The 23,852-nt window shown below is 37.4% G+C and overlaps 1 protein-coding gene across 3 annotated transcripts in view; it reads left to right on the top strand.

Moving 5' to 3' along the window:
- Window positions 1-23,852, top strand: part of LAMA2 (laminin subunit alpha 2) — a 389,998-nt gene that overhangs the window by 211,420 nt on the left and 154,726 nt on the right. For all 3 annotated transcript variants that reach the window (XM_076333575.1, XM_076333576.1, XM_076333577.1), the window contains exons 13-17: window positions 5,609-5,710; window positions 6,290-6,501; window positions 12,624-12,735; window positions 16,632-16,745; window positions 23,185-23,312. In XM_076333575.1, the coding sequence (XP_076189690.1) occupies window positions 5,609-5,710; window positions 6,290-6,501; window positions 12,624-12,735; window positions 16,632-16,745; window positions 23,185-23,312 (668 nt within the window). The remainder of the gene's footprint in view (window positions 1-5,608; window positions 5,711-6,289; window positions 6,502-12,623; window positions 12,736-16,631; window positions 16,746-23,184; window positions 23,313-23,852) is intronic.

Genomic DNA, 23,852 nt, shown 5'->3' on the forward strand with positions numbered 1-23,852 from the left:
TGTGTCATTTCTCATAATCATGACAGCAAGCGAAAGAATGTTCACAGGCATATCAGGAAACAAATAGGTTTTTTGTTTGGTTTGGGGATGTCTTCAGGAATAAGAGGACATTATTATCTTTTAGAACCTTGAGTTACTATCAGCAGTTTGCTGTGAGACTCCTCCTTGGTTTTGTATTTAGTGGTATGTGTATTAGCTTTCTCCACTAAAATGTTCAGTCTGTTCATGTTTGTAAGCCTTTTATTTTTCTTTTTTTTTTCTCTTTTTCTGGTAGCATTTGTTCACTTGGTATAGTTCTAATTCTATGTCTATGTATACAATAATGTAATCACAAGCAGGGTTCATGTTTCCAAAAGCATGTCACCTTTCTATAGCTGTATTGCAGCTATATTGGTCTAATAAAAATATTAAGTCTCTCTGTAATGCTTGTTTCTCTAATACAAGATGTCAGTGACTATATTTCTGCTAGAACCACTAACAGTGAAGAGGGAAAAGATTGTCCAACTTCTTGATATTTGTTGATGCCTTTTATTTCACTCATTTCTGAAGTCTGGTGTTGTATGAGTATTGGTCTAAATCTAGTTGAATGCAGTAATATATTTTTGCTTTCGAAGGTGTCCTGTTCTCTTGGATTAGGCCTGAGATCAAAGCCTTTCTGAGCTAAATCCATTCTGATATAGATTATACTACTAAACATATGAGCAAGGTAGATGTGTTTTATTTCAATAATACACTTACTGTGTAATACTTTATTCATTTGTGAAATGTATTTTTTGTCTTCCAAGTTATTTTTTAAATATAAATACAAAGTGAAATGATTTGAAAGTCATCCATCGGTGGGGAAACCATAGACCAGCCACTTTCTAGATTCCTTTGACTATACAAAGGACTTCTTTCAGTTGTCTACACATAGCCACATAGTGCCATATCAGATGCCCCAGTATATTCCATCTGGCTTCCACTCAAGAGGGTGATGGTCGTCTAATTCACAAACAGGAAACTATATTTAGATGCTTTAATCACAAACTGAGTCTCTTCCTGGCTGACAGAAGAGCATTTTACTGCTCTTACAGGGATTGTAAACAGCACCCTGTTTAGTAGAGGTAGCTCCTGATCTTCTGAAGTTACATTTGGCAGATACTGTTCAGAAGAAATGAGGCAGCATCTAGTGTAGTGGAGTAAGTGCTAAAACTTTACAGGCAGAGTTACAAGAGGCATTGAGGAGGGAAAATGTGAATCACCAAATGATTCAAGAATAAGATGGGTTATAAAAGCTGTATAAGAAAGAGGTGCTCTCCAATGACATTAGCAGGAGAGGTCCTGACAGCTTGCCTCAGAAAAGCATTGACAGCAGACTGACTAAGTGGAGGAAGAGAAAGGCTTCTAGAATTTGATTTCCATATAAAGAGATGCAAGCTTTCCTCATCTATGGCTTTGCAAATATTTGTAGCAATGCTGTTTGTTTTCAATGCTGTAAATATTTGTGGTTTACTATCACTTGTCTTGATTTAAAAGTGATTTTAGCGTGACAGGCATAACATCAAAGCATGCTTTACACAAGGTAGTACTGACTGCTTCCTCCTACCGTCCAGCTTTCTTCCTGTTGAGCATGGCCATTTGTTCACAGGAAAGGAGCCGTCTCTCCTGCTTCAGAGGGTTTTGGCTGATCCAGAATGCAACTATCAGGATGTCGTAACCAGTCTTGTCTGCTCTCTGGTTATATCCTACATGTAACATCAGAGACGTACAGTTAACCATGAGCAATCAAAAAAACTATCTGCCAGAAACTTGGTGGATTAGAATTAAGATAGCTGTGATTTCTCTTTCCTATACTTGTATTTCTTGGGGAGTCTGTGACTTTTCTTGAACATGTAGATTCTGCCTCCTGAGCTGGGAGGAAATATTTGATGTATTAATCTAAAAACAGGTGGGAGAGATAAAGTAAATTCTGTGGAACTTCCTTGACGTTTTTAGTCAGCTATTCTTGTCTCAACAATACATGCCTTTGTCACCAGCAAGGCAAACTTCTATGCTTTGTTCTCTTTGGCGTTGATGTGGCCTCGGATGACAATCCTTGAGGCAGAACTCTGAATCTTTGGGTGATGCAGAGAACAACATCAAAATGAAGGGATCGCACAGGTGCCCAACTTCTGTATCGCCCTTGTATTCAAAATTCAGTGAATTTTTTTTTGCACTAGATGAGACATAATTGTTCATGCAGCACGTGGATTGACTGAATTCTTTTGCCTGTGAGTGAACTTGTACTTTAAGTATACAGAGGAAGGAAATTACCTTTATAAACAATGGCAGAAGGAAGTAGTACTTTCTGGTTTATGTAAGTTTGGGGTTTTTTCCTAATCTACATTGGTATTATACAGCACACAGGGTAAATATATATTCTGAACTACCAGGTACTCTCTCCGATAAGTGCCATTTTGGGACCTTGACTTCAATGTCCGATCCTGTTTGTGATATGCAAATCTTGCCAGTTGCATCCATGAAACTCAGACTGCTGTGGCTAGCAGAGACCTCAAGAGACTTCTTAGTCATATTCCAACTCTTAGGCATCATACCTAGAGTATCTCTGACATGTTTGAACTGCTGTTAAACATTTAATAAAGGAATTCAATAACATTTTCAAGTAGCTTGATACTGTTTTGGCCATCATTACAGTCAGAAAGCTTTCTGTATACTCAAGCTGAATCTTCTTCATCCCTTCCCTGCAGTTGCCACAGGAAAAGAAAAATGGTCATTTCATTTTTCCAGTCTTTTATGTTTTGGTAAACTGTTTTCCTGTGCCCTCTTAGCGTCCTTTTTTCTGGACTAGTCAAACCCACCCCTTCCCTCTAGTGTTTCCTGTTTATATATATTTTAGAAGTACCTAATCCATTCTGGTTGCTTTCTCTAAACTATTATCTGTTTCTCTACTCCTTTCTAACAGATTTTTGGTCAAAGTTTCATTGTTGACTGCTCTTCTATCTGCATTTATTTTAAATCAGACAGAACCTTTCCTTCCCCCCCCCCCCGTATGACCTATCAATTCCCTGTGTTGGATTTTCATTTACTAAGGTAAAGGTTATGTAGTTGGGAAAAAGTAAAACCTGTCTCAATACATATTTTTTATAGGTTGCCTGAAACTACACAATCTTTGTTTTCCCATTTTTTTCACTTTCTTGAATCCTTGTAGTTAGTTTGAACTTGAAACAGAAATGATAAAATTCTGCAAAAGTTACTCTTTTAAAATGTTAGTCTAAAGCTGAAAGCAATTCTGGGTACTTCTTGCAGAATTTACGAGATCTAAATTTTCTACATTGTTCTTACAGTTATAAACCAGTGTTTAGCCTTGACCACAGGCAAAACAAAAATGCTGTAAAAGGTGTGTCTAAGGAAGAAAAGTCTTTTCATGTTGTTCTGGTCAAGGCTGAATGCAGTTGCATTGGTCCTAACAGGTTTGGATACTATGTAGGTAAACATCCAATGCCAATGTTTGCCGATGATACTAAACTAGGAGGAGCTGTGGACTCCCTGAAGGGTAGAGAGGCCTTACAGAGATCTGGGTAGACTAGAGAGCTGGGCAATCACCAACCATATGAAATCTAACAAGAGCGAGTGCCAGATTCTGCACCTGGGCCAGGGTAATCCTGCTTATACATACAAACTGGGGGACGAGAGGCTGGAGAGCAGCCCCGCAGAAAAAGATCTGGTGGTTTGGGTTGATGGCAAGTTGAATATGAGTCAACAGTGTGCCCTGGCAGCCAAAAGGGCCAACCATGTCCTAGGGTGCATCTAGCGCAGCATAGCTAGCCGATCGAGGGAGGTGATTGTCCCACTCTAGACTGCACTGGTGCAGCCCCACCTCGAGTACTGTGTGCAGTTTTGGGCGCCTCAATATAAGAAGGACATCAGACATAGAGTGTGTCCAGAGGAGGGTGACCAAGATAGTGAAAGGTCTTGAGGGCAAGACTTACGAGAAGCGGCTGAGGTCATTTCGTTTGTTCAGCTTGGAGAAGAGAAGGCTGAGGGGTGACCTCATCACAGTCTACAACTTCCTCAAGGGGAGCAACGGAGGGGGAGGTGCTGATCTCCCCTCTCTGGTGACCGGCGACAGGACATGAGGAAATGGAATGAAGCTGCATCAGGGGAAGTTCAGATTGGACATTAAGAAAAGGTTCTTCACTGAGAGGGTGGCCAGTCACTGGAACAGGCTCCCCGGGGAAGTGGTCATGGCACCAAGCCTGTCAGAGTTCAAGGAGCATCTGGACGACGCTCTTAGTCATATGGTTTCGTTTTAGGTAGTCCTGCAAGGAGCAGGGAGTTGGACTCGATGATCCTTATAGGTCCCTTCCAACTTGAGATATTCTATGATTCTATGATCCAAGCTTTGGGTTACGAATTGGAGCGAATTTTCTGGCTTTAACCTAGCAATTAGCTGTACAGCCTCAGATGCAGTTTATGGATTTTTATACCTTTGTGGATAATTCAAAATCAGTTGATTTCCACGCCTTAAATACTAGGACTTTTTTTTTCTCCCCTTAAATTAGATGCATCATAAAATAATGAAGTTGATGATGTTCACTGCTTTCTGTTACTGAGTGCAAAACCATCTAGTATGATGAACAAGAGATAGCACGTTGTGTGAGAGAATGAGAATAACCAGGTTATTCTCTTTGTAGAAGACTCATGAGTTTGCTCTGTGGTCAGCAGTATGCACTGGAAGGGCAGAAGGATCCCTGTGATTTTAATAGTCTCTGAGAGGAGGCTTACGTTGCACTGAAGTATGAGGCAGATGCATTTAAAAACCAAAATGTCGCTCTTGCAACCTCTGATTTACTTATGCTGCTTCCAAACAATTAACAAAAAGCACTGTTTTTGTACTGAACTCTGTCATTCAAGTCTGCAGCTTTTGATTTGCATCCTAAAACTGATCTACTTTTTCCATTTTTTCATGGAAAAGCTATTGTCAGTGCTATGGTTTTGGGGGCTAAAAGAGCATAGAAAAAATACATTGGCGTGACACGAGAGCCTGGTTATTGAATTCTCACATTGAAGGCTGAGTCAAACTGAGAGAAAGGGCTGGAGCATTCTTTTAAAGGAAATTTATTTGACTCCATGAGGGAAAATTCTTACTTTATTTTAGGTTACAGTTCATTCTAAGAAAAATGTCACTGGGCTTTTTTCTTTTTTCGTAGTTTGCCCCATCAACAAAACTGAAGTTATTGAATCTTCTAAAGGTTGCTAAGGCTGCTGATGTAGAGGCCCAGCCTAAATGAGGACCATATAACTGAAATACACTGAAAACCTAATGTCAGTATCAAGTGGAAATTTGCATAGATTTCAGATCTGTTTTCTGATTACTTTGTTAGTCCGTGTGTTTAAGGAATTTGCAGCTATAGGCAGGCATAGAAGAAAAATGACTAAGCGTGATTTCTAGATGGTTGAGCAAGAAGGGAATGGTTCAGAGAGCTGTAATCCCCAGGTATCTGCATATAGTTTTGCAACACTAGAAGTCTATTTCTGGGAAATACTGACGTGGAGAAAACTGCCCCCAAATGGTTAAGGTCTGTTTTCTTTCATTTAATTGCATTTTTTCTGTCTTTTTTCACCCCAGGTAGCAGCTGCTGGAGGACATCTGACATTTACAGTCTCCTATGACTTCACAAAGGAAGAAGAGACAGTTCAATTGATGGTTCAATCTGATGTCATCATAGAGGTAAAGTGACTATTTTCAGCCACCAAAAAAAAAAAAAAAAAAATTGCCTACTTCTTCAGATGTTCAGTGTGAAGCCTGGTGGTTGAGGACACAAAACAGCAGGGTGCACGTACTTTCAGCTAATTTGTAGTATGAGAAAATGGACACACTTCAGAGAACTAAAATCTTAAGTATCTCAAGGAGCCTCTGGCAATATTGCAGTAGCTTACAAAACTATATTCTTCCTGTTCATCAGGAAGAATGAAGAAGTAAAATAATTGGTTGTTTGAGGTAACACTTTCACATTCTTTCAGCAGACCTGTTCTTGTGCAGCTCGGCTTTGTATGAATTTGCTTTTGCCTATGCAAAACCATGACACTAGGTTTTAGCTGAATAACCTAAACTTTCTTTTGCACTGACTTTCAACTTTATCAGGTAAATCCATTTCAGGGTTATGGAAGGTGAATGTTATTCCTGGTATTTATTATTCTTGTAAAATACATTATTCAATAAATCCTGTACCCCAACTGGCTACAGATAGAGCTTTTTTCCTGCCTTTTTTCATATTTAAATGTCTCTCTCTCCCATGACTCTATCTAGGGAGGTGACTTGAGAATCAGCACTCCAAAAGGGGGCATTCACCTGCAGCCTTCTGAAGAGCACACTGAAGAAATTGTGCTGAAACCAGAATCTTTCTCTGTGCATGGCACTGATGTTCCAGTCAGCAGGAGGGAGTTCATGACTATCCTTGCAAATGTGAAGAGGATCCTCATAAGAGCCACATACAGCTATGGGATGAATGCCATCTACAGGTGAGTGTGGGAAACGTGTCCGTTTGCTACAGGCAGCTTCTCAAAATACTTTTCTTTCTTCAGACAACTAAGCTGATGTAATTTAAAACACACTAATTTATTATCATGAAATCCATAGCATTCATTTACACTTTCAAATAGTTGTTAGTATTTTTTTCATTCTGGGTAGGCAGGAAGAGGAGAGGCAACAGAAAGAAGCAGCTTTGTAAGAAAATGAAATCACATGGACTGTTAAGGCATGAATGACAGTTCTATAGATATGTTTATTTTGTGAACACTGTAATTCCCATGTATATAGTAAATCATGGAGTGCAGTAATGACATGTTGAAGTAAGAGATGATATATTGCTTATATATTGTTTTCCCCATGTAATGAGCATACAGGGCCACATTAACAGTGGACCAGAGAAGAATATCCTAAGTCTCTAAGCTGGAAAAGTGGCTTGAGGGGAGTCTTCTATGTTTTTAATCAGTACCACACACAGAACTGGCTAATCCCAAAGCCTTTCCCTTGATTTATGTCAGGTTGCTGCCTGGACTGCTTAAAACCGCTGATTTCATGTGAACTCTTTTGAGTCTTCTGATAAAATGAAAGACGTTATATGAGACGACACAGTTCTATCTCAGTGACTGCAGTGTGGTTGAACCTGTAAAGCTCATCTTGCATTTAAAATTTTCGTAAGTGCATGAGCAAATATTCCAGGTGGGCTAGAAGACAGCCCCTCTCCTGATACTGTATGATTGCATTCTGTCTATACATTAATAGTTAGATGGCATAAAAAATATTTTTAAAATGTGCGATGGAAATTATTGCATAGTAGTTTTCTACTCACAAGGCATGAAACCTGAAATGTTCTCTAACCTATACATCACTTGATTCAGTGGCATAAGCCAATTTGGAATGGAGGGAGCTGATAGCACATTAGTGATTATTTGCTGAGAGCATAGATACAGTTTTTGCTACTGTGAAATTTCTTAAGCAATCCAACCATCATTTGAATACTTAGGTAATTAAAATACATCCTAAATTGAAAGGCAGGTTGTGTCAACAGCATGCAGTTTTCTGATTTGAGCTTTGACAGTGTACATTTTTTCCCTGCAAAAAGAAATCATGTTTCTTCAATCTCTTTCTCTTTCTGTGGCTAATTAGTATGTATTACCTCTCTGTAAATAAGTTTGTGAATCATAACTAGCTTGAGTTTGAGCCAAACTGTTTCCTAATTTGCTCATTTGGCCATCAATCTTGCATCTCCTTGCATCCAGTTTGAAAACCTTTCATGGCCCATCACCTTTCCACCCTGGTGTTAGAGGAGAGTCAAACCACCAGGCCAGAGCTTGTCTCTTATGCATTATGAGCAGACCATAAGAAGCTGTTAACCCACAGCTTACAGTTGAGACTAGTGGGAGCTCAGTGAGTGTTGTTTCTCCACCCCGTTCTCATTCAAATAAAATTAAAAAAAATCCATTAGTCAGAATTTTCCAAACTAAAGGAGTGCAGGAGCAGTTCTGGGGTGAACAATAGGGGCTTTTATGCTATGCTGTTTTAAAGGAGATATGTATGATTGACTTTGGGCCAAAGGTCTTATTAAGTATTATGGGAAATGCAAACTTCAGCTATCAGTGGTTTACATACATTTGTGTACTGACATTTGCACTAGAATGAGAAGGGGAGCTTTCCTACAAAAACCACTTTGGCTAGGCAGTTAAAATCTGCGAAGAAAGTGCATTGCTGGACATGTACTGGCTCCATCTTGCCTCTACTGTGGAACAGTGGAGGTGGGACAGATCAGATCCCCTCTGGGTGACAACACAGAGCTCAGGTCAGCACACACATGTAGAACTGGCACAGTCTGTAGTTCGTGCCTTGTAAGTAAGAAGCGGCAGACCTGTCAGTGGCACGTTTGGAAGACTATGCATCGCCATCTGCATCCCAGATTACTGCTTTAGCCACTTGGCCACGTGTGGTGCCTCACTGTTTTGTAGTCTTGTTCATATACAGCCTTTGGAACATCTTAGTGGTGTGTTATAGGTAACTTTCTGAAAAAGTGTCCTGGAAATATTCTTCAAGAAGTGCTCCGGGACAAACACATAATTTATGCTTTGCAGGTTAGTAGCCACCATCTTCTAGATACAGTGACATTACAGTTAGGAAGGTTGGTCCCTTAAAGACAATTATTTAAAAGGAGGTTAGGGGAACGGACTGAAGTAATTTTGAAGAGTAAATTTTTTGCTAGAAACGGTTTTATATTACTGGTACATCTCTAGCTGTCCCTATGGTGTCTCTAGCAGAGAATGCGATGGTTACTGTGTTACTGTGATTACCATCAGCATGTCCAGAAGTCTCTGAAAATAGTTTGCTCTAAAGTAAACACATTTTATTGAGTGCTGTCAGGGTGCTCATTGCAGTTTAGTGTGACAGAAGAGAGGGTGTGAAATTCCAATCACAAGTAAATGAATTGGATTTTTCATCTTTGATTTAACTGGAGGAATCGTAGTTTCACCCATCAGGGTGGGATTTACTGGGTGGAGTTAAATCTTCTCAGAACAGTGCATGCTCCCAGTCACATGATGTAGCCGCAACAGCATCTACTGTCATCCAGCCCAGCTTATGATCTGTTGTTGTAGGCATATTGCTGATTTTCAGGGTATGCCTCAGTTCTGACTTTTTATATTCTCTTTGACTTTCACTCATGCTAAAACATACTAGGTGCAAAGCTGTGCTCAAAACTCTTAAGATCATGCAAAACAACTCTTTTCTCCGTATTCTGCCCCTTTAGTACTGCATGGAAACTGTCCAGACCCAATGAAGAGGATAGTCTTTGTAGTATCTTGGGCTGATTAAGGGCTACTGTTGATGGGCTCCAAAGGAAGACATTTTTGCCGAAAAACTAATGTAGAGCTAAGCTTTAATAGATAAGTAGATATGAACTAAGAGTTTTTTATTGTCTTTTAAACAGGTATGTGTGGTGGACAGATGGATATTCCTCTGAGAGAGTAAAGAGGGTCTGGCAGAGAGACAGAAATATTACAGGGTTATTAGATCCTTCATGAATGACAATTTCTGCCTCAAAGCATCAGCAGAATTATGCAACGTACTAATTAGAGATTGCTATACTAAGCAACCTGTTCAGTTAAATACTGAAAGTTTTCAACATAGATAATGACATCACATGTGTAAGGATTTCCAAGGGTGCTATTATAATCTGTGCTTGAGAAGAGGCCAGAATGAGGGCACTGTAAGATTAAGCAACTTTCTTACAGTCACGTAGAAAGAGACTTAAAAATTCAGCGAGTTGTCTCCAGTAAGCAAGAGATTTAACTTAAAGATTACATTTTTCACCCTTGTTTAGTTTAGCCTACTAGAAACATTAGTTAATCAGTAGCACTTTCAAGTAGTTACTAAACAATATTAGTGCAGTAATGGTGAGTTTGACTCAAGCATGTTTCTGAGAACATTTTTTGGGTCATTTTAAGCTTAGAATGTTGTTATTGCTCTATGGCATAATTAGGAAGCTTCCTCAAAAGAGTGGGCTTTCATTTAGATGCTCAAGTAGGATAAAAAATGAGAACACAGAAATGCAGCAATCAATTTGAAAGTTATTATAACTTCTGGGTTTAAATTGAGATCCTGCTCTAACTTGACAGATCTTCCAGACTGTTGCAGTTAAGTCCATCTGTGGTAGAAGCAACAGGCCAGGAAAAGACAGCTCCCTTATCATTTTGTTTAATCTAATATTGTTAGCTTGTGCTTCAAAGGAAGTTTAGTAGCACTGTTTCTTCAGTTTTAACATTCAGAGTGGCCACTGATGGTAAATGTTGTAGACACTCAGATGGGCATTGGAAATTGTGGTGCTGAAGATCATGGATTGCTTGCAACCACATATAGAATCAGTGCTAAGCGCAAGGAGAAAGAGGAAAGGAAAGGCCGAGGGTTTTCTTCCGTATGCAGAATTGGCTTCAAGACAAATGAGCAATGATTGGCTCAGTACTTCGTGTGCCTTATGTAGCTGATGTGATTCAGATGCCCGGCATAGCAGACAGTAAACTATGCTGATACTGCCTGAAACGTCCCCTTCCCTTTTAATCTTGTTTGGTTTTAGAAGTCAACAGTTGCCTGCTGACAGTAACAGTCAGCTTAAATATTTGGTCTGGATGTCGAATCTCAGATTGTTCATGCATCTCCAGGATCCAGTGCCCCATTACTGACAGCATTATGTATTTTAATGTATACAGAATGGCATCGAGGAATCAAAATTGCAACATCAAAATGGGAGGGAAAAAAAATCACTGCAGCTTTCTTCACTGAGTAACTGTTAATGCTAAAAACTGTTAAACACATTAAAATCCCATTTAGCAAATAGCAGAACGTAATGAAAATTGGAACAATTCAGTGAATACAAATGTGGGACAATACTGGGTGGACTGTTTCTGTGTGTAAGCTTCTCTTTGTTCCAAGATCTGTGCTAAGAGGGAACTAGCTGTAGTTCAAAGGATAACTAAAACTTGGCCTTATACTAGTAATTTGTTTCTTCATTTACAGATTTTTCTCCTTAAATTGTTAGATTTTTTACTGTTAAAGTCATCAGCATTTGATATCTAATATCCTGGAGATTCGTTATCTTATTGTAAGGAAAGCTCGAAAGGATGATTGCAAAATAAGCATGCAGCAATGGAGTGAAGGGGAAATATTGAAAAGTGAGAGAGATCTTACTGAAGATCTGGATAGGAACATGCATCCTTCCCTTAAAATAGTTTCAAGAACCTTTTACAGAGGTTCTAGTATCATCAAATTAGATTCAAGTTTCTAACTGCATAATCTGCAATGGTAGTCCCTCCAAAGTCCAGTCATATCCCCAGTGATGGTAAAATTTCTGTTTTTCTGAAGTTCCCATCCTAATTTCAGAAATCTTCCTTTTTTTCCCCTTACCTTTCATGTCTGTCTTATTGAAAGTAGTCACAAAATTGAGTGGGAAAATATCCTGTCTTAACCTTTCCTCCAACCACTGCAGTAACAACAAAATATTTTTCTTGGATGTTTTCTTATCCAAGGTTATCCAAATTATTTTCGGGATTTTTTGGCAGCCAAAAGATAAATGCCTTAGCATGAAGGAAAAAAAGTTTGTTTTACATTTTCCAAAGAAAATTGATTCTTTTTTAACAAAATGCATGTCATGATAGAAAGGTATTTTCTGCTGAAAAAGACCTCATCAGAAGCTTTTCAGGTAGCTCTAGTAATCAAACACTCTGTTACGATTGCTGGGTGAAAATAGAAGTCATTGAGCCTCTATAATGCCTTAATGTCCTTATGAATTATCATAAGAATTAAATCCCAAAATCCCAATTTCTTTCCCCAAATGGATACTGTTGAGGTAAACTACCTCTGTTTCGCATATTACCTGTAAGATTATCAGAAGTCTTTTGTCGTCTCTCTCATCATATTTCCATGCTTTTTTAAATAAAAATGTGTTTGGTTAAACAATGGCTGTTTAGCCAATGTCTAGCATTTAGTTTTTAAGGGCGATTCTGCATGGAACAGAAAATTCTCCAACTCTGTCTTCTCTGTCATTGGGGAAACTAAGGTATATGGTAGAAGATTTCCTTTTTCTTTCATGTACATACCTTTTTCTTTCATGCTCATAAGACTTAGATCCTCCTGGACAGAGCTGAAATCTTTTTCAGAGGTCAAATCTCCAAAATAAAAATACCCTATAACCAAAACTTAGTAATGTAATGTTTTAGAAAGCTGGAGTAGTGGTTTATAAATTTTGAAGACACTGCTTAGTGTCAAATTTGCTATATATACAGCTGCAGTGCAAGTTGGCACTTGTGGCTTGCAGGCCAGGAATAGCCTTCCATCTACTGATACAGTGCTGTGAGACTTTTTTGATCTATTTTTACCAATGTGTGTCTGACCATGTCCCTCACATGATGGGCAAAAGTAGTAACAAGCCTACAGACATGTAGTTTAGGAAGAAATAGATGAATATGAAAACCTCCTTATTTTTAAACAGGAAAACGTAAACAAGCCACTGAATGTCACTATATACTGTTTCTGGCATCCAGCTGCACATATGCTTCCATTTAACTTGCTACATTAACTGTTTAATTTCTGTTACATCCAGACTAAGAAGCGTTAGCATTGAAGCTGCTGACCACACTTCAACTGGGAGAAAGGTGGCGTCTGCAGTGGAGTTATGTGACTGTCCCCCGGGGTATGATGGTACCTCGTGTGAGGTGAGTATCACGATGCAGTCTAGAACAATTGTGCTAACACTGTGATAGTTGTAAGCAACCAGTGGCCCTGTGTTGGTAGCAAATAGTAAGAGAGCTGTCTATTCCTGTTAGGAATTTAGTGTATCTTGTCTAGTTACCTTTATTTCTAGGTGGTGGTTCATTATATTTGATATTTGAAATCTGAAGTTTTACACCTCTGTGGTGATTTCTAAGTTATGAAAAGACATTTCTCTTAACAAAAAGAAAATGAAAGCAGTATTTGTACTCTTCAGCCAATTGATATTACAAATGCATGAAACTATCACAATTAGAAGGAAAATTGCAGTTATCTGACCTGTGCACAACAAAGCTGGATCAAATTATCTGAGTTAATGTGGTTGAGCTTCCTCTTTTGTTTTCCCAGCGCTTTGCCATTTGCCTTGGAGTCTTTGAGGACTGTGTGTGTGTTCTTGTGAGGATTGTTTCACTTTAGTTTGGTCCTGTTACAGATAATAACATACATACATGCTCAGAAAATACCCACTTTCCTAACAAATTCATTAGTTCACACAGAATGTGTTCATACAAGTATACATATGATTAACTAGCTCACGTGGGCATAGCTTGGGGTAAATAGAAGCCAAAAAAAAATTCTGCAAAAGCTTTGCCTTTAAGGAAACAGTTTCAAACACCAAGATGCTCTGCTTCACAAAACTACAAACAGTATGCCATTTACACAGGCACTCTAGGCATTTGCTTGTCAACTCTCTTTTTCTTTAAAATCTTCCATGCTTATATGTGATATTTAGGGCTTAAAGTCTAGTTTCATGCCAAATGTGGTTGCTTGTTGCTGGCGCTAGATAAACTAATGTAGAAAGAAGGCCTGAAAGAACTAATGGATATTCCTATCACTTCCAAAATGGTACAGACAGAAAAAAAAAATGGAGGAGAATATTGCCTACATTGGCTGAGAAATAATTTTGAAGTATGACCATTGTCTGTCTGTTCAATTATTTGAAGAAAAAAGCTGGATGAAGTGTCATTGTGCTTCACGCTTTTTTTTTTCACTTGTCCATTTTTCCTCTCAATTCAGATTTAGGTGTGGTTTCCCAGAAAGCAGTTGGAAAGGCCCTGACTGTAGATGTTTCAATATCTACTTTTGTTATAGGAGCTGAAGGTTTGGGTAGAATTCCTGCCGTGGTGTTGCTGAAATTCTCTGTCCAACATTGTGTCCTTCAATGCTAAACCTTCTCTCCAATTCAAAACAGTCCCTGAAATTTGATATATACTTAAGAACATATTCCACAATAGAAAGTACATTTATAGATAGCTGCAAATTTAAGTCTCTATACACGCTAGTGGGCATGGACACTCTTTGATTCCTGCCCTGGCTGAGTGCTAACCACAGACCTATTGAACTAAACCATATTGCAGTCCCTACCTGTACGTTGGTTTTCCTCCCAAGACAGAAGGCCAAGAAGATATGACAGACTTCTGCATGAGCACACTTTTCCTGTGTCCCCTCACTGAATTTCAGAGCATTTTGGACAACTGAGAAAAAGCTGGCGTATCTTACAATAACAATGATATAGTTAAAAATTTTAGTTTCCATGCCCTTATTCACTGAATTCATTTCTCATAAGTCTTTTGTAGCAGAGGTTCAACATATCATATGCATTGAACAGTTGTGCTTGATAGAAAAAAGTGGGGAAATATTTTGGTGTTCTGAGTAGACGGTTGTGCTTTTTATAACAAAGACAAGCAAGAAAAAAAAAAAAGTGAAGTTTTAGATTTCCAGGCAAACTAGCAGTTGAGAAAGTATGGAAAGATTGAAAATGTGGATTTTTTTAGAATACTGTATTCGTTTCTTCTGAATGCTTTTGGCCTTGTCCAACACTTTGGTTCTTCCAGTTTCAACCTAGCAGAGTTTCATTTTTATTGATTTTGTGCAGGTTTTCAGTTTCATTTTTCTCTTCTTCATTTAATTTAATATATGTGTTTGTTTCCTGCATAATGATGTTGTGGTACCTGGCATAGACACTGCACTAAAAACAACCATTATTTACTTATTTTCTTGCTGTGAATCTTTTGGTACAAACAGTCTTCAGAAGACAACAAATCCCATTTAAAATATGCTGTCTCTTGTGAGATTGTTCCATTACACAAATTTTAAATTAATTTTCTACAAGATTCTAGTCAAAGAAAATTGTAATGTTTTTGCTAGTATATCTGAGAAATGAACACAGAATTGCATGAGCATAGGTAAAGCAGAACAAATTTTAAATTTCAAATACCAGTTGGACTCATTTGTGATAGTTACTTTGCTCTACTCATGTGAATCTTCTGGCCTTTATTTGTCAGCATCTTCACATCTAATTGCTCTTCTCCACCAGATTTGTTCCCTTTCTATCTACTCTTTTACTTCCACTGTGGAAGAAGTTGTGTTTAACTTGCATCACTATGATGGTCGAGAACTTTCCTGACTCTTGAATGTTACATCATTTCTTTTGTTAAGATCCCAATCTGTAATCTTTTCTTTTAGTTCTGTTCTAAGCCTTGCTGTTGATATTCCATGTCTAAGCCCTTAGAATTAGTGACTTTTGGAGACTTATCTTGTGCAATATCATGCATATCTGTGCACGAGATCATTCTTTTCAGGATCACTGAAAGAGGAAAAAAATTTATAGATTTATACAGGAACAGCTTAGGCAGTTGCATCTCATGCCACAGAAAAAAAATAGGGCAATTTCTTTTAGCCTGTTTTTCTTTTTTGGATTTTATAACTCTGAATTTTAATTTTTGGTATTTATGGGTTTTGTTAGGAAAGCGTAAGCAAGAATGAAAAGAAAGAAAAATAAGGATAATGTCTCAGGTTTTGGAATTTTTTTTAAAAGAATCATTTCAATTCATCTTCAAATTACTTTCATGTTTTGCAGGAGTAAGACAAAAAGGGACATTGTCTTTATTTTTATAAAGGAGAATCTTCTTGTTACCTTTTTGGAGAGCGTATGTGAAGGGGAAAGGATTTTCTTGATTAAATGATACTTTTAGTATTTTATCACTACAAAACTTTCTCTTTGTATTAGCCAGGTGCTTTTGAAGGTCTGTCATGCACTTTCTTATATTATGCAAAATCCTTGGATCACATGAGCAGTCTTATTGAGGAAAGATAGTTTGCAAAAACTATAAAGCCATTTGTGAGATATATAGTAAGGAAGACTGCTGCTTGGCATCTTATTATGAAGAAATGGAACAGCTGAATTTTCGCTGATGAATCACAGTTGTACGATGTCACCTTTCCTAAGAAAAAACTGGCCATGCATTTAATATTGATCTGAATTTAACATTTAAAAAAAATAAAAAATCAGAGCACTTTCTTAAAGGGAAATGAATATACTTTATATTTAAGAAGCACAATTTGTAAATAAAAGGATGGCTTTGTTTTCAGCCTGTGCTTTATTTCAGTGTAGCCTTTTGTTAGACTCCAAATGAGAGAGACTAAATGGTATTTTAATTACTCTTTGCAGCTGAACTTCTCAGAAAAGGTTTTTGTTGTTTTGGGGTTTTCTTCCCTCCTTCTCTCTCCTTCAGTATTTTGCCTTCTGGCTGTTTTTCAAACTGTACCTCTTGCTTTGATGCTGTCATATTTCAGTTCTTCATTTATCTGCTTTATTTTACCATTTCAGAAGAATGATCAAGTTAAGGCTTCTTCTAATCTCACACCTGTCAATAAGGCTAAGGTCAGTGCAAAGCCATAGCACCAGGAACAACAACTTTCTAGAGAAATGTTGGTATTTTTATTAATTTGACAAGTATGTTTTTGTGTGTGCAAGTATCAAATTCAACAATATTTTAAAAATCCCATTCCTTTCTCTGTTCAAGCGAGAGTTTAACTTTTTATCTAATTTATCTTGTAGTCTTGCTGGCCTCGACACAGGCGTGTGAATGGCACAATTTTTGGTGGAGTCTGTGCACCATGTACATGCTTTGGTCATGCAGAATTGTGTGATGATATCACGGGAGAATGCTTGGTAAGTGTCACTACAGGAAAATTGATGGGCATGGCCAACATCAATTCACTATACCTGTGCAATTGAATTAACGACCTCTAAGACCTGAAATACTCAAGGAGAAAAAAGCCAGCAATTAACAGAAGAGATCTTTATGTTGAACTGTTGCTGAAGTTAAGGATCCCCTCACACCAAGATATGGTAGCTTCTACAGTTAAAAAAAGTTTTTTTATTCACAAAGGATTTACGTTTTGAAATAGAATCAATATTATGAGGTATGGCATGCAGAAAGCAGAAAACATATCAATATTCTTCCATGCAAGATTTATCTCTCCCTCCCATCTGTTTCCTGCACTATATTCAATTTGTAGTATGTAGCAGGTAACTTTGTAAATTCTGTTCTAGTATGACAAGAAGATATTGTTAATGGCTTCCTTCATCTAAATTCCTACTAAACCTTGAAGAAATACTTAATAAATTGTACTTCAGAAAAATAATAAAAGCATATGAGTTGGGCTAAATAAACTTTTTTTTCTTGTAGGCTATGGAGATTTTATGTAGTTACCTACTAATTCAGCAACTAAATCTGTGATGTTATCCATAGCAAGCCTACCAGCACACCACTATTTCCAGCCCATTCAGTAGCCTTTTGGAATGGGTGAAGTATGCTGAATAGACTGTTCTGATTAACTCAAGGGCATTTTTAGTTTTATATTGTCTGACATGGCATGAAGCTTGAAACAACATTTCTCCTTTCATTAGTCTTGCAGAAACACAATTTGAGCCAGTGCCAGTTTAGTGGGATATCATACTCTCATTTCCCTGCAGATTTTCAAGCAGACTCTGTATTGTGCATGTTTCTAAATGTTCCCTTTTATTTCCTTAAGAAAAAGCTGCTGGGAAAAATCCAAAATGAAAATTCAGGCTTTTTTCAATGTAATTTGGCACTTAGAATTATCACTGGTCTTCCTGTTTTGCCCATACAAGATGTTTAATTGCAGTGCAAAACAAGATGTCCTTAATGTGTGGATCAGTGAATTTTTCAAATTGCTTTTTCATGAATAGAAGCTTAATATGATTCTCAATTTAATTATACTGTAAGCCTTAAAGAAATACCTAGGATGAAAAATATGTATTACATGACAGTCATGTTTTGAATCGTTTGCGTATACACAATGAAAATATTTATCACGAGGGTAATACAGAATTGTGTTTCTCGACAAAGATAAAATTTACTGCATTAATGACCGTAGCCTCCAGCTATGATGTCTAACATCAGTGTGGGATAAAATCAATTAAGATAAAAGAAAGGGAAGGGAGAATCCTGTTTAAGGTATGTCATACCTATTGACTATTTTGCTTAGGGGTACATAGCCAGATGTGAGTTCTGAGGTTGCTTGCTTCCGTGTCTTCAAGTTTTAGCCCTTGCACAAGTTCCCTCTTTATTTTTGTCTGTAGCGCTGGCCTGGATATGAGAGAAGGCCATATAGTTGCATACTGTAGTGCTTTTTTGCACTTTTCAGGTGATGTGAACTATTGACTGAGACAGTAGAGCTCCCCCTTCTGATGTTTCAAGGGTGCTGGTGTAAAGATAACACAGCACTGGCAACGAAGTGGAAAATAACCAGTTGAAAATGTACTTTAATCTATATGCATTATCGAGCATTCTGTATTTTATGTGTTCTGTCTGAGCTTATACTAGATCATGCTATAAAGAAGAGGTGCGCAGGGAGCTTAAAATCAGTTCTGGATTTTCTTGCAGCTTACTTTGAAAACACTGTAAGTGAAGTTAGATTGGTTAGTATCCATGCAGGCTATTAAATGCTGCTATTCAATTTGGATCATAAGCCTTTTGAAGTGAAAGAGAGAGAAGTCTGAATGCTGAAAAAGAGAAATGTTTCACATCAAAGGCATTCTTTCTATTGAGGTTTACACAGCCTTTTGGTCTCCTCATTATTATTCATGGTGTTTTTTCAGTAATACAACAATTTAGGCACCTAATTTACTGATATGATACTTCTTTTTGCTCTTCCTTAGCTTTGAAATGTAGTTGAAAAGCAGCTGAAATATGTTTTTGACTCATGATAAAAGCTGAAATCATCTGCTTCGACATAGGCCTGTATAAAAAGCTCATTTTAACGCGTATCTTGCAGTAACCTGCAAAGCCCTTTGATCCCCACAGCAACCATATAGAGAGCTGCATGGTACATCATTCTCGTTACCATTGTGATATACATAACTGCTTTGGTACGTAGGGCAAGTTCTAACATTCAGAAATACTCTTTTGTAGTGTTACACACACACATTTACGGTAGCTTTAGGAGGTTGGTTAAACCTAAACCTTGTAAAAAGCAAACACATTTCAAGGTGTTTCATTCATTACAGGATAGTACGTTCCTACTAGTAAGCCCAGAGAAAGCAGATCTTTCTCCCCTAAGATATGCTCAAATTGCTAAGTGGGCAGTCCCCAGTGGCATCCATTTTGTATTTTTTAATTCTCTGTGTGTAAACGGCATATACCATGTAGATTGAGGCCAGTGTCAGAGATAGCGGACATGTGCTTTAGACAGTGTTCATCACAGGAGTGACAAAATGTCTTCACCTATCTTCATATACACAGTAACAAAATGATACATCCTAAGCTAAATGCCGTATAGGCTATACCACAGGTGAAAATTAGGTAAAGCCTCTGCAACATCCTGATTGCATTTGTAACACCAGGAAAGGGAATCGTCCATGTAATCTTGACATTACGGTAGTTTGAAAATTCCAGAAGAGCATATTCATGCTTCCAAAGACGTAATACCATTGCCTGGTCTAGATGGCTAGGGAATATACTAAAATAGGCACCCAGGCTTTTTTTAACTAGCTTAAACTAGCAGCTTCCCTGGTTGTCTCTGATATCCTGAGGAAGGGCAGCAGCGTGCCAAAGGCACTATCTTGGACTCAAGTCATACTCCCTGATTAAAGTTTTCTTTTCATCACTAGCCTTCTATTCAGACTGTTTCTTTCCATATTCATATACGCTCAGCTGCACATGCAGCTAAGCAGGAGTGGTTTTCAGTGTGAATTTAGGGTTCCCTGATACTGGGCATAAAGATGTTCATTTGGTTTCTTCCAAGGGGGGGAGAGCCGGCTCGGTAGGAAATGGTGGAAAACACACTCCAGGACACCAGCAATAAAGTCTGTGGGCAACAAGGTCTGAGCCGTACATAAAATTTTGGACAAAAATAAATTTCACAGTCTTGCTTACTCACAGGTTGTCTAAGTGAAGTTTAATGGTGTTTGGAGATAAAAGAGGTCCAGAAAATTGATGCATTCAAACTAGTTTGAGATCCAGTACCTGGAATTTGAAAGCCTGAAGATTTGGGCATAAAATCGTTCCTGGCCACGAAGTCTATGGATCTATGGAACAAGGCATTGATTTTACCAAAACCACTAGATCAATGTGTTGGAACGAACTGTATTTCCAAGGGAATAGATCGATGAGTTGGAACAAACTATATTTCCAAGGGAATAAAAAGAAAGCGTATCTAATGTACTGAGCAGGTTAGGGACAGTTGATCATGATCTTCTTTATACCTAGTCTCGCAACACAAAAAAAAATACTAAATGTTCCTATGAACATGAAATTAAGACTTCACAGGCTTAAGCATGTTTTGAGGAAATAATCTCAGTATAATTAGACATTGCTCAAACTAGATGATGCTCAAAACAACTGCTGTACATTTGACAAGTTTCAAACTGAGATTCAACCAATTGATATCAAGAAAATACAAATTTCTCATGAGTATTGATAATATCTTTAGAAGGGCTAGTAACTCATCTACTTCAGTACTTAAAGTGATCTGCAAATTTGGCAAATTAGTATAAAGTTTAATGCATCACTGGAGAGAACAGGCAAATTATGTCACATCTGCGTACTACATAATCCTTGTTCTTTGTCCTGCAAAGTCCTGCAAAATCCAGACTGGCTCAGGGAAAAGTGTAGGACCACACAAGATCATTATTTCTCAGCTGAACTCTAACATATACACAGTGCAACATATGCTCATATTTTGGTACTGTATGTGCGGGGTTCTTTTTTTTGTTTTTAAACTTACTGATTCATGGTGAGGAAGTAAGCAGATAGAGAGATCTGGATTGAGGAGAATTCAACACAGTACGTGGAAATGACTGACATTAGAGTTTCAGAAAATAATTCATCAAAGAGAAGAAGGTCAGCTCCTTGTAACATGAATTGTATTCCTACAAAATGGAAGGTTTCAGGTTTTTTACTTGAAAAAAGCAGAAGCTGCAAATACCGCTCTGTAAGAGATGCATAGCTTTAAAATAGTGTGTTAAATAGTCCTCTCACTTTAATAACATCCTTGACATATAAGCCATTCATATTCTTCAAAAACATTAAGATATGTCTTCAAAAACATTAAGATATGTTTGAGGATATTTAAAGCTAAACTTAGCACGAAAGAAGAATCCATTATTTTTCAAAAAAGGTACAAATAATTTGACATGATGCCTTAAAAAGTTGAATTGCAAAGGATTTTTCTTTTGAAACACTTAAATTATTTTTGTCACATCTTCTTTTAAAAGCATATCCTAATGTTCCCAGCTACTTTTTCAGTATGGCCGGTAGATTCTTTTTGAATGACAGCACTTAAAGTAACAGTCAAATGGACTTAAATGACCTAATGAAGTAGAATTTAACCCAGCTGATTGTTCTAAAGGCATAATTTTGTTTGACTAAGAGTCTCAATAATTGGTATTAGCTCACAATCAACCAAATATGTGGAAATGTAATATTGTGACTAATGCTTTCATTTCAAAGATATGCTGATTGTATATACAAGCAATAAGAATGCACCCTTTAAAACAACAAACAGCATTTCTGGAGACAGATGCTTTTGACTGCAGTGTGCTCATGACTGAAAAGGGTGTTGTGCTTTTTCAGCTGCCCAAATGTATGGTACTGACTATGCAGAGCACAATACAAAAAACTTTCTACAAATCATTGCAATCCTGGAAAGTCCTGAAGAAGAAATCAGTGTTCCTTAGAATAGTGCCATTTTCTTTAAATATCAGTCAGTACCATATGCATGACTTATTGCAAATGAGAAAACAATTTTAAAGTGTTCTTAAAAATATTTCAAATTAAATCATGTTTGGAAGCACCTACACCTTTAAAAAAAAAAAACCTCAAGAGTTCTTAAGCAGCAGCTTGGGTGAAACAGATTCTAGATTTGATCTGGCCCATCAACTAACTCAGATCAGAACACAGCCCATTAAATAAAATCTGTCTCATGGCTTTCATTGTGGCCTTTTCAAGTTGCCATATGCTTTTTCAGTCTATACCCAAGCACATCAAGATGGCATTTAAGAGCCAAAACCATTTCTCCTGCTTTCTCTGTTTTCACACTGTGAAAGGGCTACACTGGGCGTCTTGTGGCAAATAGCAGTGAAAGGAATAGTGTGGTGTGCTAAAGATGTGGCAAAAAAAGGAAAGAGTCTAAGCCAGAAAACTGATTTGCTGAGCCTATCACGAATCCTGCCAAATTATTTAGAATTTCTAAATCCTATATGGTGAGGGGGAAGAAGAGTAGAAGGGGTGATTACTTTTTGAAACTGGGTTCTTACAAGTCATCATGGGAAGCCTATTCTCAGTGGACCAATTCCCATTCTGCCAAAAGATCATTTAATTTGAGATCAGGCCAAAGGTTATATACAAAAGTGCAGATGTAGTGCTGCCATTTTTATGTAGTACATTGGATGTTTCATATGCTCAGATAAACTGTCTCATATTATGAAAGCCAGTCCCATACAGGAACACAAACTGTTGGATAGGGCCCTATATACAGTATACTCATCCTTGTTTCTACTCATAAAATAGAGTCTGGATGCTATGCTAGCAAACAAGTATTAATTAAGTAATTCAGGCTTCGCTACTGTTCACAAATATATTTAGTATACTGCTAGCCATATACCTTGTAAAATGAGCTAATGCACTTAGATGTGAAATGTAATAATTCATTTTTATAAATTATGTAGTCTGGGCTGTATTTCTGGGATCAACATCTGAAAACTTTGTCACAAAATGTGGCCTGTTGCAAGACTGCAATACTAAACCTGTTTTGTGCTGCTCTGAAGGTTGGTTTTCTTTAAGCAACCTAAAACAATAATGTGGCTGTTGTATGATGGAAAGATAAAGGTCTGCAGTTAAATATTCTTTTAGTTTTACATAGAGAAAAAATATCCAAAAGCCCACAAATACCTGACACGTATGAAGCACTGATTGTGACAGCTAACCTCTAGAACTGGTTCTCAACCAGTAGCAGAAAATTAGAATATATGTTGCAGACCTCTTACAATCCTGTTGAGAGGATGAGCTAGGTGAATGACCTTCAAGGACTTTCCATATGTAAGTTGTTTAATTGCGAATTTGTACTTTTTATCTTCTGTTTAGGACTGCAAACACAACACAGGTGGTTCATATTGTGATAGATGTCTTCCTGGCTTCTATGGTGAACCTACTAAAGGGACAGCTGAAGACTGTCAGCTGTGTGCTTGCCCCCTAAATATACCTTCTAACAAGTAAGATGTATATTTATTGCATATTACACTTTTTCACTTAGTAAATTGCATAACTTCTTAATTTATACTTTTGCATGCACACTTGAGATTCTTTGTGTTTTAATCAAATAATATATTCTGTAACATAAACTTTTATTCTCTCTTTACAATTTTATAGAGTGCTTAGCTTTGCTGAGAGGCAAAGATCAAGACAAAAGTTGGATGAGACTAGGCTAGAGAGAACAACACAGAATGTGGATGACTGCTTTTTGAATCAATAACTAGCATTTGCTTTTCTGTCCTCCTTAGGAGTAGTTGTTTCTAGTTTTAAAGCTGAATTTACCGATTTGACGTGTGGGTTTTTTTAATAATTGATTTTAAATTCAATTTATGTTGATCAGATAAAATAGTGATTTCTTTTGCCTTTAATTTTCCTTTTCTTCCAGTCAACATTCAGTGATGTTGATTCATTTGGAGACTGAATTCAGCCTTAAATCTTGCAAGTGAAAATGTTTTGTCAGCATATCTCAGAATAATCATTATAAATTTGTTTTATTAAAT

This window comes from Aptenodytes patagonicus, chromosome 3 (genome assembly GCF_965638725.1).
Source record: "Aptenodytes patagonicus chromosome 3, bAptPat1.pri.cur, whole genome shotgun sequence".
Taxonomy (NCBI): domain Eukaryota; kingdom Metazoa; phylum Chordata; class Aves; order Sphenisciformes; family Spheniscidae; genus Aptenodytes; species Aptenodytes patagonicus.